Source organism: Heliangelus exortis, chromosome 1 (genome assembly GCF_036169615.1).
Source record: "Heliangelus exortis chromosome 1, bHelExo1.hap1, whole genome shotgun sequence".
NCBI lineage: Eukaryota > Metazoa > Chordata > Aves > Apodiformes > Trochilidae > Heliangelus > Heliangelus exortis.
The window spans coordinates 92755840-92770361 of NC_092422.1; the positions used below are offsets into that span (position 1 = coordinate 92755840).

Below are 14522 nucleotides of genomic sequence, written 5' to 3' on the forward strand. Positions count from 1 at the left end.
CTTAAATGGTCTTTTGCAGCTTTGATTATCCTCTGCAGACCTGTGACAGGTTCAGAGCTGCTTTATCTTTATTCTTTTGATTTGCTTTGTTCATTGATCCTGTCACTGCAGCACTCTCCTTCAAGCTTCAGAACAAAAGTACTTTCAGGAGCAGAGGCCCTGTGGCAGAGAGCAGGGCTCTGCTTTCCTACTGGCAATTTGCCATGGAGCCGAGCCGAGGCAGAATATTCTTGCTTGTTCCATGCAACAGCTTCAGTAACTGCACCAGTGCACACCTAACTCTCCCTACTGAGACCAGTCCATTTCCTTAGTGCAGACAAATCTGTAGACAATAGCTAGAGTTAAGGGCAGGGCTCTCTTTTTTATTATTTTGCTTAATAACCTGCTTCAATGAAAAGCATTTTCCTCAGAAGGTACATTTATGCTAAGTGGCTCTTGCTGGTTTACACACCCCCTGTCCTTTCTCTTGCTCTGGAAAGTTGTTCCACTTGATTGCTCAGTTTGCCTCTTTGAGTCAGTAGTGGCAGGGGAATTATAAAGGCGATGAAGGTGCAGCCAAGTCCCAGGTAGTGTTTACCAGATTTAAGCTGATTTGAAGTTGTGCAGACTGACTCTGAAGCTTTTTTGCACAGGGGACAACGACTTTCAGAAAAAGTTGCTCGTAGTTTTTTTTTTTTTTGCCAGAGTTGTACGCCTGGCTCAGGGAACCTGCTGAGGTGCGCTCACCTTGTAAAGACAACATGGTTGGTGGTGCTTTGCAGATTACTGGGCTGTTAATTGGTGGCATTGGCATGATTGGGACATTTGCTGTCACGGGCATGCCTCAGTGGAGGGTGTCTGCCTTCATTGAGAGTAACATCATCGTCTTTGAGACCATTTGGGAAGGCCTGTGGATGCACTGCATCAGGCAAGCCAACATCAGGATGCAGTGCAAGGTCTACGACTCCGTGCTGGCCCTCTCCTCGGACCTGCAGGCATCCAGAGGTCTGATGTGTGCCGGGTCAGTGCTCTCACTCGTTGCTTTCCTGGTGGCCATTATAGGGATGAAGTGTACGTGGTGCAGACACAGCAGCTGGTACGCCAAGGGCTATGTCAGTCTGGCAGCTGGGCTTCTCTTCATCCTCTCGGGGGTCGTCGCGCTGATTCCGGTCTGCTGGGTTGCCAACACCATCATCAGTGACTTCTACAACCCCATGGTCAACGTAGCACAGAAAAGGGAGCTTGGGGAGGCTCTCTACCTGGGCTGGGTAGCTGCCTTCTGCCTCACTGCTGCTGGAGCCATATTCTGCTGCTTTTGCCGCTGCCCTGAGGAAACCAGAAGCTACGAATACTCCACACCATCTCTCTACTCCACTCACAGCCAGCATTTGCACAGGAAGACTGAAAGCTCGTACTCCAAAAGTCAGTACGTCTAGATTCCTCCTGCCTTTTCCTATTTTTTTGAAGCATTCAATCTGTCTGGATGGACTTCAGCTTGTGTACAAAAGGGCAGCGAGGAAGCTGCTTTTGCCTTCTGCTCTGTAACTGCTGCTGCTGGGGCTGCGTTTCGGAGCTTCTCTTACCTCTAGTGGGCTCTGCTGTGGCTGATGCTGCAGTACAGACAGCTTTAATGCATGGAAATGTTAATGTCTAATATTATTTTAATAGTAACATGGAATAGCTCTTGGGTTGTGTGGCTTCGCTTTGTGTTGCATTTTATGTGTCAAACAGTAATAAAGGGCTTAAAGTTTCACCATGCTACTGAAATTCTTGCCTAATGCGAAGAAGACAGGAGCTCAGCAGCTGTTTGGTTTGGTTTGGTTTGGTTTGGTTTGGTTTGGTTTGGTTTGGTTTCCTGCCTGGGGAAGAGGGAATAGCAGTGAATAAAGAAAAGATAGTAATGATTTAAAAGAAATGCATTTACTGAAGGATTGATTTACTGTAGGTTCAGTGGAAGGTTATGTGAAGAATTTATTCAGCAGAGGAAGACATACTGAAATATATGAAAAATATCCCTTATTTCAGAGAATAAACGTAGCCCCTAGCCCTGTATTCATTCTAAATATCATCTTATCTGATGAAAGATAATGTTTCTTTTGTAATCAATATAGTTCAAATTCACTCACGTCCTTCTTTTTAGAAGCAATAGTATTTCCTTGAAAACTCCTCGTGGCTTACAACATTTTGCAATATTGCACAGCTCACAAATATGCTGTTTGTTATTTGCCACAGGATGTTGATATGTGGGTATTTTTCAAAAATAAGGGTCTTTTGTACAATCAGGCAGATATTTTAGTGAGACCCACTCACAGCAGAATAGTTTATAGGCATAAAGAACATGAACAGTGACAGTATTTTCTTACAGTTCATGTTAAAACAAACTACAAAATATTTTTAATAATAAGATCATACACCCAAGAAAAGCAACATTGTAAAAAAAAACATGTCTGCTGAAAAAGAAAGTCCCTTGCAAATTAATTTAATAAATGACCCAAATGAATGAATAATAGCAATATTTTAACAGAATGTTGTAACCAATGAATAAGTTGTAACGTCAGACACACAGAAATCAGTGAATTTTTGCCTTTGACTAAACTGGGAACAGAATTTGATTTGTGGTACTTAATGGAGAACAACATTCTTGTTTTAGAGTTTGACTGACTGTTTAAGTATTTTATAGAAGGTTTATTATGTGATCTGTAGTTCTTTAGTAAAATCCTTGGGCTATTACAACTTGAAAGTTCCAAAGCAAATTCTTCATAAGATATAACTCTGAATAAGCTAGGAAAAATAAAAATCTGCTCTAGAACCCTCTTCACAGTATTTGTAAGATACATAGTAAAATGTGCTTATTTATGTGATTTTATTTTTCCTTCTTATTTTTAAGTAAATTATTTCTATACATATATGTGTGCAGTGTGCATGACCTGACTGCAATATAGCAGTGGGTGGCTGTATTTCTCCTTTATTCCTTCATTAATGCCACTACAGTCTCTGTCCTGGGGGGAAGAGAGCGGAGGAGAAAACCTGTGCTTTGTGGCACTTTTTGTGAATATCCTGCACAGAATTCATAGCTGGAACTCTGTGGTTTATTACTATGTCTATAAGAAAGTCACCTGCCTTGTTCATCCTTCTAAAAGGCAGGTAACAAGATTTTACTCAGAAAACTATATGTATACGTACAGGTGCACTGTAGTTATCTCTGCTGTCAAAACACAGAGTGACTCATATAGTATTTGCCTACAGGTCTGAGGTGAGCCTCAGTGAAAAGTGAGATATGTATGACATCTCTGAAAAAGCTACTGCTACACTGAATAGTATGATCTCTTTCTGGTAAAGCACACATACTGATCTAGTCATGCAAACAAAAGAAAATGCAAGACTATAAGAAGACTCCCAAAACTGTACACAGGACTAATAGGAACACAAGTCCAATGGTCTGAGTGGGGCTGTGAAGTTTTTCAAACCCCCCTTAAAGTTTCTACATATACCTTAAACAGTTCAACTTATTACAACATATATATATATATTATATATATATATTTCGCCTTGAGTACCTCCAATGCACATCCAGCCATTTCCTCTAAATTGTTTCTCACCCACATACCTTATTTTCAAGAGAACTGAAATGAAAGCTTCCATTTTAAATAGATCCAGCCTCCCCCAGGTTTATGCGTTCAATAAACCCTGAGTAGTCTGAGCAGAGGGTCCCATCCAAGGGCATATATCCAAGCATGAAACAGCTGCCTGGAGCAGTAAACTTTCAAATATCATAGCCTGTATTTTAGAACTAATTTTCAGGCTTACACACAAGATAAATTATTTGCTAAGTAAGCAGTATTGCCTCCATAAATGAAACCAAGAGTGTCTAAGCTTGTTCCCCTTTGCCCTGCACTTTGGGCTCTTGTATGCACTCCTCCAGTGTAAAATAGACATGGAGCCTTTCCAGGTCCATTTGGTGCCCTCTGTGCCGTGTAAATGAATGCACAGCCTGACAAGTCAGGAGAGTAATGATTGTTTATCACAGATGAGTGAGGGTTCAAGACTTCAAACGCTGCTCTGTGACTGGGTAACGGGGCTTTCATTTATAATGAACTGCTCCTGAAATTCTCCCACTGCTGCTGCAACTGCTGCAGAGGTCTGGAGGCAGAGCTGCCATCCTCTTCACTAGACACTGCTCTCATTAGAGCTCGACAGCAAGATGGTAAAGACATGGGTGGCAGAAGAGCTGCAGTACGATTTGCTTTGTGCAAGCAAGGCAGAACCCTAACAAAGCCTGAGTGTGGGTGAGCTCATGTTTTGCAATTTTATATGAGAATGAAACATCTGACATATGAGGTTATCACACGTCTGCAAATCCAGTCAGGTCAGCTGGATTTGTCTGTCTCTTTAGGATGCAATCCTGAATTGATGTTGTACTCCCCATGTTCTTGAGTTACATGGTGCCTAGATATGAGAGTTTATCTGCAGGGTGTTTGCTTTCTGTTCAGCTCTCAAGCATCACTAGTAAAGAATAACAGAAAATCCAACAGGGAGAGGTTACAAGAGACCATATCTTGGGCCTCAGCCAGGAAGGCTCATTACTGAAATATAAAAGTAGTTTTACTGAGTCAGCCTGGAGGTGGTTGGATGGAGACCAGCTGCTGCCCCTGTCAGGGGTGAGTGCCTACAGGGCATCAGGAGAGCACAGCCAGGGAACAATTATGATTGGAACTACTTCCCACTTCCAACCTCCTATTCTCAGGGTATCTATGCGTGTAAAGAGACAGCAGGCTTGCCTGAGGTTTAGGTCCATCCCCAAGGGTCATACTCTGACCCCACAGAGAGGAGATAGTGGGCTTTCTGAACGTGATGCACAGCTCTCCTTTCTGGCTGAGCTGGAAGAAGGGCAGCATTGGGTAACTCCAGCCCTGTGAAGGTCTTGGCCAGTCCCTAGAGTCTTGACACCAGCATGCCCACTACCCCAGTCTTGCCTTGCAGAGCAGGGTTGAGCCCCTGAACTGAGCCCCTCAACTGATACCTACGTCCATCATGCCTTTTTGATGCTTTTAGCCCTTGGACTTTGGACTTTGCCTGACTCTACCCCTTGGCAGCAATGAGGTCTAACCCCTTGATAAACGTGTCTCCCCAGTCATCCCACTACCCTGGGGTCTTGATAACCACAATACCTCCCTGCAAAATCTTGGCAAGGATCCAACACTTAAGGTTTTAGGTCATTGGCAGTCCTAAATATGTGTTGCTTGATAAAGCAGAAGGATGGTGCCAACTACTTTATCATCAAGAATCCCATCAGCACCATCAGTTCATTTCAGGAGGCAGTCCATGTAGGGCCCAAGAAGATAATTAGGAGAAGACAGTGTGAGTGGCATTCAGTCTAGAAAAGGTCGTATCTATTAACTACTCCACTGCTCTTCTGAATGAATACATATGCCAAAATTATTCCTGAGAGACATTTGTGCAATAAAAAACTTCAAGAAGTGGCTACTCTGAAGTGTCCTTAGCAATCTATTCCAATACTTAATTATAATTATCATTAAAAAAGATTATACAAAACTTAAACTAAATCTCCCCACTGCATGCTAACGATGTTCCATTGGTTCTTGTCCCATCAGTGTCAGGCATAGAAAACAGACTACTACTTTCCTTTAAAGCAGGCAGCTTTTTCCATATTTTGGCACTGTTACCATCTGACCTTGTGAACCTCTCTTACTTAACTTAAGTATCTTTGATTCTTTCCTCACTGATACACTTTTTAAATTTCTTTCCATACTTGTTTACTTCCTCAGGTTGTTTTTGGGTGCTCCATCTCTGTCTTTACATTTGATGCCCCAAACTTGACAAAGAATCCCAGAGGAAGTCCCACAATTACTAAACACACTGAATATTCTCATTGCAGGTTATCATAGCATGGGGTGAAAGAGTCACAAAACCAAGCAAATACCTTCTTTGAAGTCATTAAATGCATTGCACCTCTATTATTCCAGGCCTCAAGATCACCAGCTTTCCTGTGTGACTGTGTGACTTGATCATTGATAGTACATTGGTCAACAGGGTCTTTAATGCAAATTTCCTTGCTGCAGCTTCTCCTTTTTTGCTAGGTCAATAAGATGAGACCCCAGAGAAATCCATGGCTCGAGCAGCTGAAGAAACCAGTGTCTGGAAATAGGAATAGGATAGTTCTCCTTTCAATATATCTTTTTGTTGTTTTATTCACTCATAGATTCTTCATCCACATTTCATTATTTTTACTCTCCTCTATCCCTTTCATGCCTCTGTTAATTTCCCATCGCTGTGTCTGATTCTTTAATAAGGTCCAAAATGAATTAGATATTTCATTTTTTCTTTTCTAGAAAATGTTACCAAACATAAAACTGAACCTATTTTTGCTAATCCCATATTGCATTTTATCTAACTTTCCATTTACTTCTAGGTATTTATTCTTTTCTCCATAATGGATTTTAAATCATCTTATATGACTAGATTCTGACTAATGAGTTTCTAGCTGTGCACAGACCTTTCCACCTCCCCACTCACTCCCTCAGTTTCACTGTTCTCCAGGCACAAAGTATCACTCCAGATTTGACACATACATTAATGGTCCTTGCTACCAGATCTGGAACTGCACATGCCAGGCTTCCTTCAGTGAAAATGTGCTCATAAAGATTCTGAGTTTTTTATCTGCCTTGGATACAGCATTGTGATCCTGTCGTGCTCTCCTTGCATATCCTCGTTATTACTTAAATTCAAAGAAGAGGAGGGTTAAGTACCTTTCTTAGACTCATTCTCACAGCCTAGCGTGCCTCTTCCCTTGCTGTGCTGTATTATTTGTATGCCTATAGCACTTTTTGTTAATCTACTTTTTGAAAAGCTGAATTTGGATTGTCTTCCATTGAGTCTCATTTTTCCCTTAATTTTTCTAACCTCTTAGATATTTTTTCTTTGCTGTTGACTATTTTTTCTGTTCTTTTATCAAATACCTTCTACCAATTTCATGTCCCTATCCTGTTCAGTCTAATTGATAAAGAATAACAGGGCAAAGATCAGAGGAGCTGTTCTCTCTCAGTGCTCCAGGCACTTTCACCTCATTGGCAATGGTCTTCTGCAGACATACAGATCCTCCAGCAATGATTCTTCACATACTGTTTGCTGCTTCACAATGTGAGCACTGTTCCATTCCAATATAAAAGCATCAGATTTGATGAGGGCATTCCCTCTGTCATTTTATACTTCTTTTTAAGTCAGTCTGCACCTACCATATCATTTTCTATCTTTTTTTCCTTTCTGTTACCTAACTTCCAGACCATTAACTCCCAACCCATGGCTGATAGAAATAGTTATTAGGCATTCCTCCTTCTTAGGTATTGCATTCTATGTTATACTACACATTTAAGATATGGAATGAAAGGATCTGCTGCTTGATCACAGACAAAGGATTTTGCATTTTGACTGCCTACATAGTATTCTGAAATTAGGAACAGCACTGGATTGCCTCTCAGGGGAAGCAGAATGCTCACACTGGTGAATCATTTGTGCCCTTTGAGTCTGTGGACTGCCACTGTGCAGAGACACATCAGCTTCCAAAATTCCAGTGACAGTGATAACATAGTTGGAGGTGCCATGATTCATGATTCTAGAGAGGGTATCCTGAGAGCAAGTGACAAAAATTAATTGCTTCCTCTGAAATACTCCTGCTTTGGTCCCTGTGCCAGGACAGAACAAATCCAAAATGATTTATGACTTCCAGGAAGAGGTTCTTGTGTGTGAGTGCAGGAACAGCTGAGTGTCTCGGAAGAGCTTCCCCTCTCTTCTGTATCTTCTCCTCTCCCTCTGTTTAAAGGGGACCACAGGTAAGCTGGGAGATGAACTCTGCCAGCTATGCAGGCCCAACAGACAGGGGCTAGACTGCTTTTTTTAGGGGATGTCCAGCTTGTCATCCAGGGAAATCAGCCAGGATGTTCTGGGGAATAGGTGAATCCTAGTCCTAAGGAAAGAGGACTAATGGCACATCCTGGTTAGAAACACAGAGGTTTGATAAAGAACTCAGGATTTGGGTAAAAAGAGACAAAGTGGAGAGTGTGGGACTAGAGGCTGATCTTGCTGAGATGATACATCTAGGGGTGTCCTTGAGTGCACCAGGTTGAAGCTAGTGATGGTGGAGCTCATGCTGCTAGGGTTTATTTTGGAGGTGGAAAATTAACAGGATAGTTACTGGCATCCAGTAAGTGAGGTTTGGGGAAGGATGAAAAATCAGTGGTATAGGACTTGATGGGGGGAACCCAAATTATGACACACAAATATGGGGGAAAAAAACATCACCCTGTTCTTCAAAGTTTAAGACTTACTTACTAACTTACTTACATGTACTTCTTACTTAGTGGAAAGCTAATTCAAGGGTGTATTGTTATCCTGACCTCCAAAAGTAACCTTACTTGGTATTCTCAACCTAAGAGTTTGTTTCTAACAGTATCAGGTAGTCAAACAAAAGCTATTACCTCTTTCTACAGGCCTTGCCTTTCATCTCTCTTTAGGCCATCACTGACACAAAATGCCTTCTCCTCCTCTTCTATCCCATCACAGTAAATCATGTAAATAGAGGAGTTCCCCTGTGTTGCATCCAGTAATAGCCCAACTGTATACCCTGCTGCTAACTCTTATGAAAAAAATCAATACCGCCTTGGGAATTTGCCACTGTTATATTTCCAACAGCTTAATGTGAACTGCACAATCAAATGCCCCCAAATATTTTCTAGAGGAATGCTTTGTGGTTCTGTCATTAAATAGCAAAGTAGGATAGCATATTTTCTGGCAGGTTCAATTTCTATCAGGATGGATGCTCCCTTTATGCAAGTACTGAGGTGACAAATACCTTGTAAAAGCCTGAAGCAGTTTAGATGGATTAAATCCTCAAAGGAGTATTTAATATTTTATTACTGTAGGGTTTTATTACACTGAACTTGAGTTCATTCACAATGTCCAGGAGACAGGCTTCCTCAGATGTGAAATATCATTAAGAGTATGACAGTTTTTCCAGGCTGTGAAGTTCAGACATGCTGATGAAGATGATGGAAAATAAATACTACTTCTTTACAATTCAAGTGTCAGTCATGGGTGCCTCATAGCTAAGGTTAGAGGTCAGCATCCAAGTACAATTCCTGTTGTGTGTCTGGGGGAAATCCCTCTCTATGCTCCACTGAGCAGATGTTCCTCTTACTCTAAAATGTTCCAGGCTTGAAGAGAGGGGGATTGAGATGTGCCTTCATCTTTTAATGTATGTGCAGGCAGCAATATTAAAGTTAGTACAAACAAAAAGTCCTCTATGGGCTTAGTTTCATCTTTTCCTCTATTAAAACAGAATCAAAGTAATCTTTTGCTCCCCCAATAGCCTCAAAATAGCGTTGTCAATCAAAATATCATACAACATAATGGAATCATTAACTCAACTCTGATTTCATTGACCAGCCTTGTAAATAGTTGAAAACAAAATAGTTGCCACATCAGGTAATGAATGGGCTAGTGGATGCCACAGGTAGGGAGGAACTGACACCATTCACAGGTGTTTCCAAAACAAAGGATCTGCAGACAATCCTACCCATATCTTTTGTCTGCTGAAAGCAGGTTTTACAGGTGGAGGCTGAGCTGGGCCTGCATGACTTCACCCAGCATCTCTGACCAAGGGGACAGGGTGACTGCAGAGCTGCAGCCTGATGGACTCCCCACTCCCAGACTCTGCAGGTGTCTGGGCAGCTTTGCAGCCTTAGTGAGTAGCTGCAGCCTCTGGGAAGTTGAGAGACTTAACTGTAACTCTTGATAATCACTGGTCTAAAGCAGGCTTTTGATAAATCTGATTATTTACCTGTTCCAAAGTGCTACTGAACCTTAAATATAGCTCATTAGCCTGTAGCATAACTAACCTATCTGTTCTTAAGGAGAGCTCATAATGAACCATGTCCATTATGGGTGCACGTTGATTAAAGTCTCATTGTCTATATATAGGTGCATGTGTATGTACAAGGACTCCAAAATTCAATATACACAGCAGATACACAAAGAGGAATGAAGCCTGCTTTCTGGAGACAGTTAAATGTTTACATTATTGATGCCTATAATTAATGAAGCAGTGGGACCCATTGACAGATTCTGCTAATCATGTGGACTGGAGGTGCTCTACTTCCTCCTTATCATGGGGCATCTGCATTTTAAAAGCTGAGGAGGCAATGGAAGGTATTGCCCCATGAAAAGATTGAAATGAACATCCTGTTTGGAAGGAAAGAAAAAATATAAATTTAGAAAGAGATCCAGGGTAAGGTTAGATGTAAAGGCTACATGCTTCCTCAGTTGCCTATTTTCCTCTTTGAAGGCAAATTTTGGGGTGGACATGTTTGCATAAGAACGGATATTCTCATCTTGAGGCAGGTTAACATCCAAATAGCATAACATGTGGGTGATACAGACAATGAGATTTCTGAAGCTTAGTCAGGTATAAGTGGAGTTTTCCTTTTATTTCTTCCCACTTGACAAGAAAGTCATTTTATCAGCCATGCCAACCACATGAACTTGTATTTAATTTATACTTGAATACCTGTCTGCTGCTCAGGGTGATTTTGAAGCAACTCAGAAAACTAAGTATTTCTTTCTGAGAGGTGAGGTGAGCCTTTTAAGAGATACAGTTCTTTAGGGTATACAAGTACATAATCCCTCCAGGTTGATTCAAACATAGGACTTTTCTGCAAAAGATAAGTCTCCCAGTGGTTAGCAAAGCCAGGGACTCATTGACATCTAAGAGGTTGATGACATTTTTCAGCTCTCATGAGTCTGGAGGATATTCGTAGTGTTCCTTGACTTTTTTCCAAGCTGGCTCCTGTAGTTAATTTTTCATTTCTGAAATTTACCTTCAGGTTTCGAAACTGCCACTTCCTGGTTTTCCTTTCCTGCTTCCTTTCCCATCAGGTCCCAGCAACAAGAGCCATCCTGCCACTGAGCAGCATGTGCAGCAGCGTGGCTTGGGCGTTCCTCTCTTTCGCCTTGTCACCTCAGCTTTGGCTGGATGTCACTCACCATGGGTCCTGCTTCCTACTAAAGATCAAAAAGCTGCTCAACCATTTAGCACTCTCTGGATGTATTGCTACATAAGCAGCACATGAAACACTTTAATAGTATCTCTGTGAGCAGTTCATCTGCTATACAAGCCATGCCCTAGCTGTCACTGAGGTTAATGTTATGCATGACCTTAGTGGCTGACCCTCCCAGAATCATGTAAGGAAAAAGTATTTCAGAGCAATCCTGCTAGATAAGGAAGGCAGCCAAACAGATTCAGGGCATTAGGTATGGTCTGTTCTGCAGAGGTGTATACCTTCAGGAGCTGTGTGTCTGAAAATGTTAAAAAAGAGTTCTTCTGTAGAAAAAAATTATATTTAAATGCTAGTTTTGAGAGGGCTTTTCCATAAGTAGATTTTTTTTTTTAAAAAAAAAAGTTAAAATAAGCAATAAAATGCGGTTCTGAGAATTCAGAATTCAGGTAAAAAATCCTACTAGATTAATGGAAACTGTACTCAAATAACACAGGTCTTGTGTGCAGCCTTCTTCTATTAGAGCAGTCTCCTGCCAGAGAAAGGACTTTCTTTTCAAAAGCTATGAATTCTGATTTCACCTCCACCACCTCCTTCTTTGTGGCATCAAACAAAGTACCTTAACTTTTCTGCATCACAGGATTCTTTTTTTTATGTCTGCAGAAGAGTGATGTATTATTAATCTCTCTATAAGAACAAATCTGACAATGTATTTAGTTTCTAAAGGTTACATTTCACATCTTAGCTGAAGACGTTGTTTCTCTCCAGTTTCCTGCTGGCAGACTTAAAGGCAAAAATTAATTGCCCTGACCTCTTGTATTTTCCACACGGACATTTAATATTATACTGTATAACCTGCAATCTCTGGCACTGAAGAGGATTTTGTGGGGTATGAGTTGTTTAGATGGGCTTGTTTAGAATTTGGTTTTCATGGGTTTTAGCTTTGGCTTTGGATATGTTGTTTAGGCACCTAAGGCCTTAGCTAAATTCATTCAATAAAAGACAATGTCTGATATTCCCAAAGACAAAAGAGCATACAGCATACACAAGGAATGACAAACCACAAGGAATTGAAGAATATGACTTTCTTCAACAGTGCTTCCAGGAGTCATGATTGCCTTAGTTAGATAACTTTTTTTTTTTTTTTTTTTTTTTTTTTTTTTAATTAGCTCCATCAGAGCTGGAGTAACCAGAAATACACCCATTTCAGCAACACCCATGAGTTATCCTCAAGTAGGGAAAAGAAAGTAAAAAATCCCATAGTGCAGCAGTTATTCCTAACCTGCCAAAGGCAATTCAGTCTTTGGAATGCGTTTTTGTCCAGGCTTGTAGCTATCTGTGCAGACTGAGATAGACACTTGTGGGAGGGATCTCTGACTTCTTTCAAGGTGCAATGTACACTGAAAGAAAAACCTCATCCTTTTCATGTTAGACAGTTTCCCCCCAGTCCCTCCTAGTGTTACCTGGAGAAGATTATTGGTACAGAAAAAAATGACAACAGTATTCTTCTAATAGGGATAGAGTCTCGTAGGGGATTATTTCCTAACAGCAACCTTCCTTGGGGATTCAAAAGCAGAAGCTGTGAAACTCTGCCAGATATTTTCTTTGTAGTCCTTGTGAATTATGCATCTGGTGGAGTGAAGCTTTGATGTTGATTGTAATACTTGACTTTCTTGTACCTGTCTAATATCATGATTATATTTTTGTATTTGAACAAAACTAGGAATCTGCATTAAAGCACTACACTAAGTGCCTTCTAGCTTGATTTAAAAATTAAAATAAAATAAAAATATCAGATATTTTCCCAAGGATGTAGCACTTAAAAAGTAAGTCCCACTTTGAGTCCAAGTTTAGCTTTTGTTGTGAGAACAACTTTTATGACCTGTTTTAAGCAATATTTTAACAGATACAAGTTCAGACTTTCTGCACTAAATTTCAACATAGCTGAAATCTTGCAGTTAAGAAATTATTTGCCCTGCAATTAGATGACTTTAATTGAATCACTGACACTTACTTAATTATAGCATCACTACAGACATACTATGAGAAGCAGTAAAATCAACTCTGACACACCCCTCCTAGTTTCCCATTGGCTGGGAACTTGTCAGGCCTGATGGGTAGGCACTGTAGTCAAAGGGGATTTAAAGGCAAATAAATAGCAGGTTCTTCTAGCCAGTCAGAAATGGATTTCCACCTGCCTGAACCTTGGCTGGAGAGAGCTGCTTTTAAAAAATACCATCAACTTGCTGTATGAAGAAACTACTGGAGAAAATATTCCTTCTCATGCTTTATATTTCTTCAGTGAACAAGTGATTTTGGAAGACTTTCTAGGTCACCTCATCTGAGGTGTCTTTTTCAGAAGAAGCATGGCTTGCTTTGTGTTACAGATCACTGGTCTAATTTTCGGAGGTATTGGCATGGTTGGGACCTTGGCAGCCACAGTTATGCCACAGTGGAGGGTTTCTGCCCACATTGATAGCAACATCATAGTGTTTGAGACCATGTGGGAAGGACTGTGGATGGACTGTGTCAGTCAGATGGGCATCAGGCTGCAGTGCAAATTCTATGACTCTTTCTTGGCTCTCCCCAGACCCTTGGAGGTGTTGAGAGTCCTCATGTGCATTGCAGTGGTGCTGTCAATCATTTCCTTTTTGACAGCCATTGTTGGTGTGAAGTACACCCACAGGACCAAGGAGGATGCCCAGGGTGTAAGTATCTTCATTCTGGCAGCTGGAATTGCCTTTCTCCTGACCGGCATCCTTGTTTTGATCCCAGTGTCCTGGAGTGGAGGTAGCATCATTCATGACTTCTATGATCCAAAAGTCCCTGTGCCACTGAAACGAGAACTGGGAGCTGCTCTCTATGTCGGCTGGGCAAGTGCTGCACTTCTCATTGCTGCGGGAGTAATGTACTGTGTCTTCTGGTGCTGGTCTGATGCATCCTTAAAATCCAGGTATCCTTTGATTTTCCATCACAGATTGCACAAACCTGACTCTGCAGGAGGGACATCCCGAAGTGTGCAAGCCTATGTGTAACTGCTGTACGTGATCTTTCTGCTTAGAGTATCAAAATGTGCTGATTGACTCCAATGTCTAATTAAACTCTGTGTCTGCAATGGAGGAACAAATTTGCTTCATTTGCTATTTACTACTGCCATATATTTCTGCTCTCTAGCATGCTTACAGGAAATGCTATTGCACGGGCATTATTTTAGAGCACAGCCAGAAGAAAAATCTGACCATTTTATGGAAATGAAGAATGGCATGGGAACCACAGCAGTCAGGAGTCTCTCAGGGAAGATGAGCAGCATTTGGTTGGGCTGGAAGGAAGGCAACTGCTGTTCAATAGCACCATTGCACTCCCCTAAACCCATGATGTGCAAAAGGAACAGTGCATTTGGTTTAAGATAAAGTCTTCATTAGAACTGCTCTAGGACAGTGGTGAGAAGCGTGGAGTTGGCAGCATGGCTGAAGCAGC

The 14522-nt window shown here is 41.2% G+C and overlaps 2 protein-coding genes across 2 annotated transcripts; both read left to right on the top strand.

Annotated features, from left to right (window-relative positions):
- Positions 1-428: 428 nt before the first annotated feature.
- Positions 429-1894, top strand: LOC139801035 (claudin-8-like). The gene has a single exon (XM_071754723.1). The coding sequence runs from the start codon at positions 741-743 to the stop codon at positions 1413-1415; it is 675 nt and encodes a 224-aa protein (XP_071610824.1). The 5' UTR covers positions 429-740; the 3' UTR covers positions 1416-1894.
- Positions 1895-13193: 11299 nt separating this feature from the next.
- On the top strand, positions 13194-14160 carry LOC139801038 (claudin-8-like). Its single transcript, XM_071754739.1, has one exon. It carries the CDS (start codon positions 13412-13414, stop codon positions 14078-14080), a length of 669 nt encoding a protein of 222 aa, XP_071610840.1. The 5' UTR covers positions 13194-13411; the 3' UTR covers positions 14081-14160.
- Positions 14161-14522: the final 362 nt, after the last annotated feature.

What these genes read in the sequence shown, in the direction of transcription:
- LOC139801035 (XM_071754723.1), top strand. Translation starts at nt 741, where the DNA reads ATGGTTGGTGGTGCTTTGCAGATTACTGGGCTGTTAATTGGTGGCATT.
- LOC139801038 (XM_071754739.1), top strand. Translation starts at nt 13,412, where the DNA reads ATGGCTTGCTTTGTGTTACAGATCACTGGTCTAATTTTCGGAGGTATT.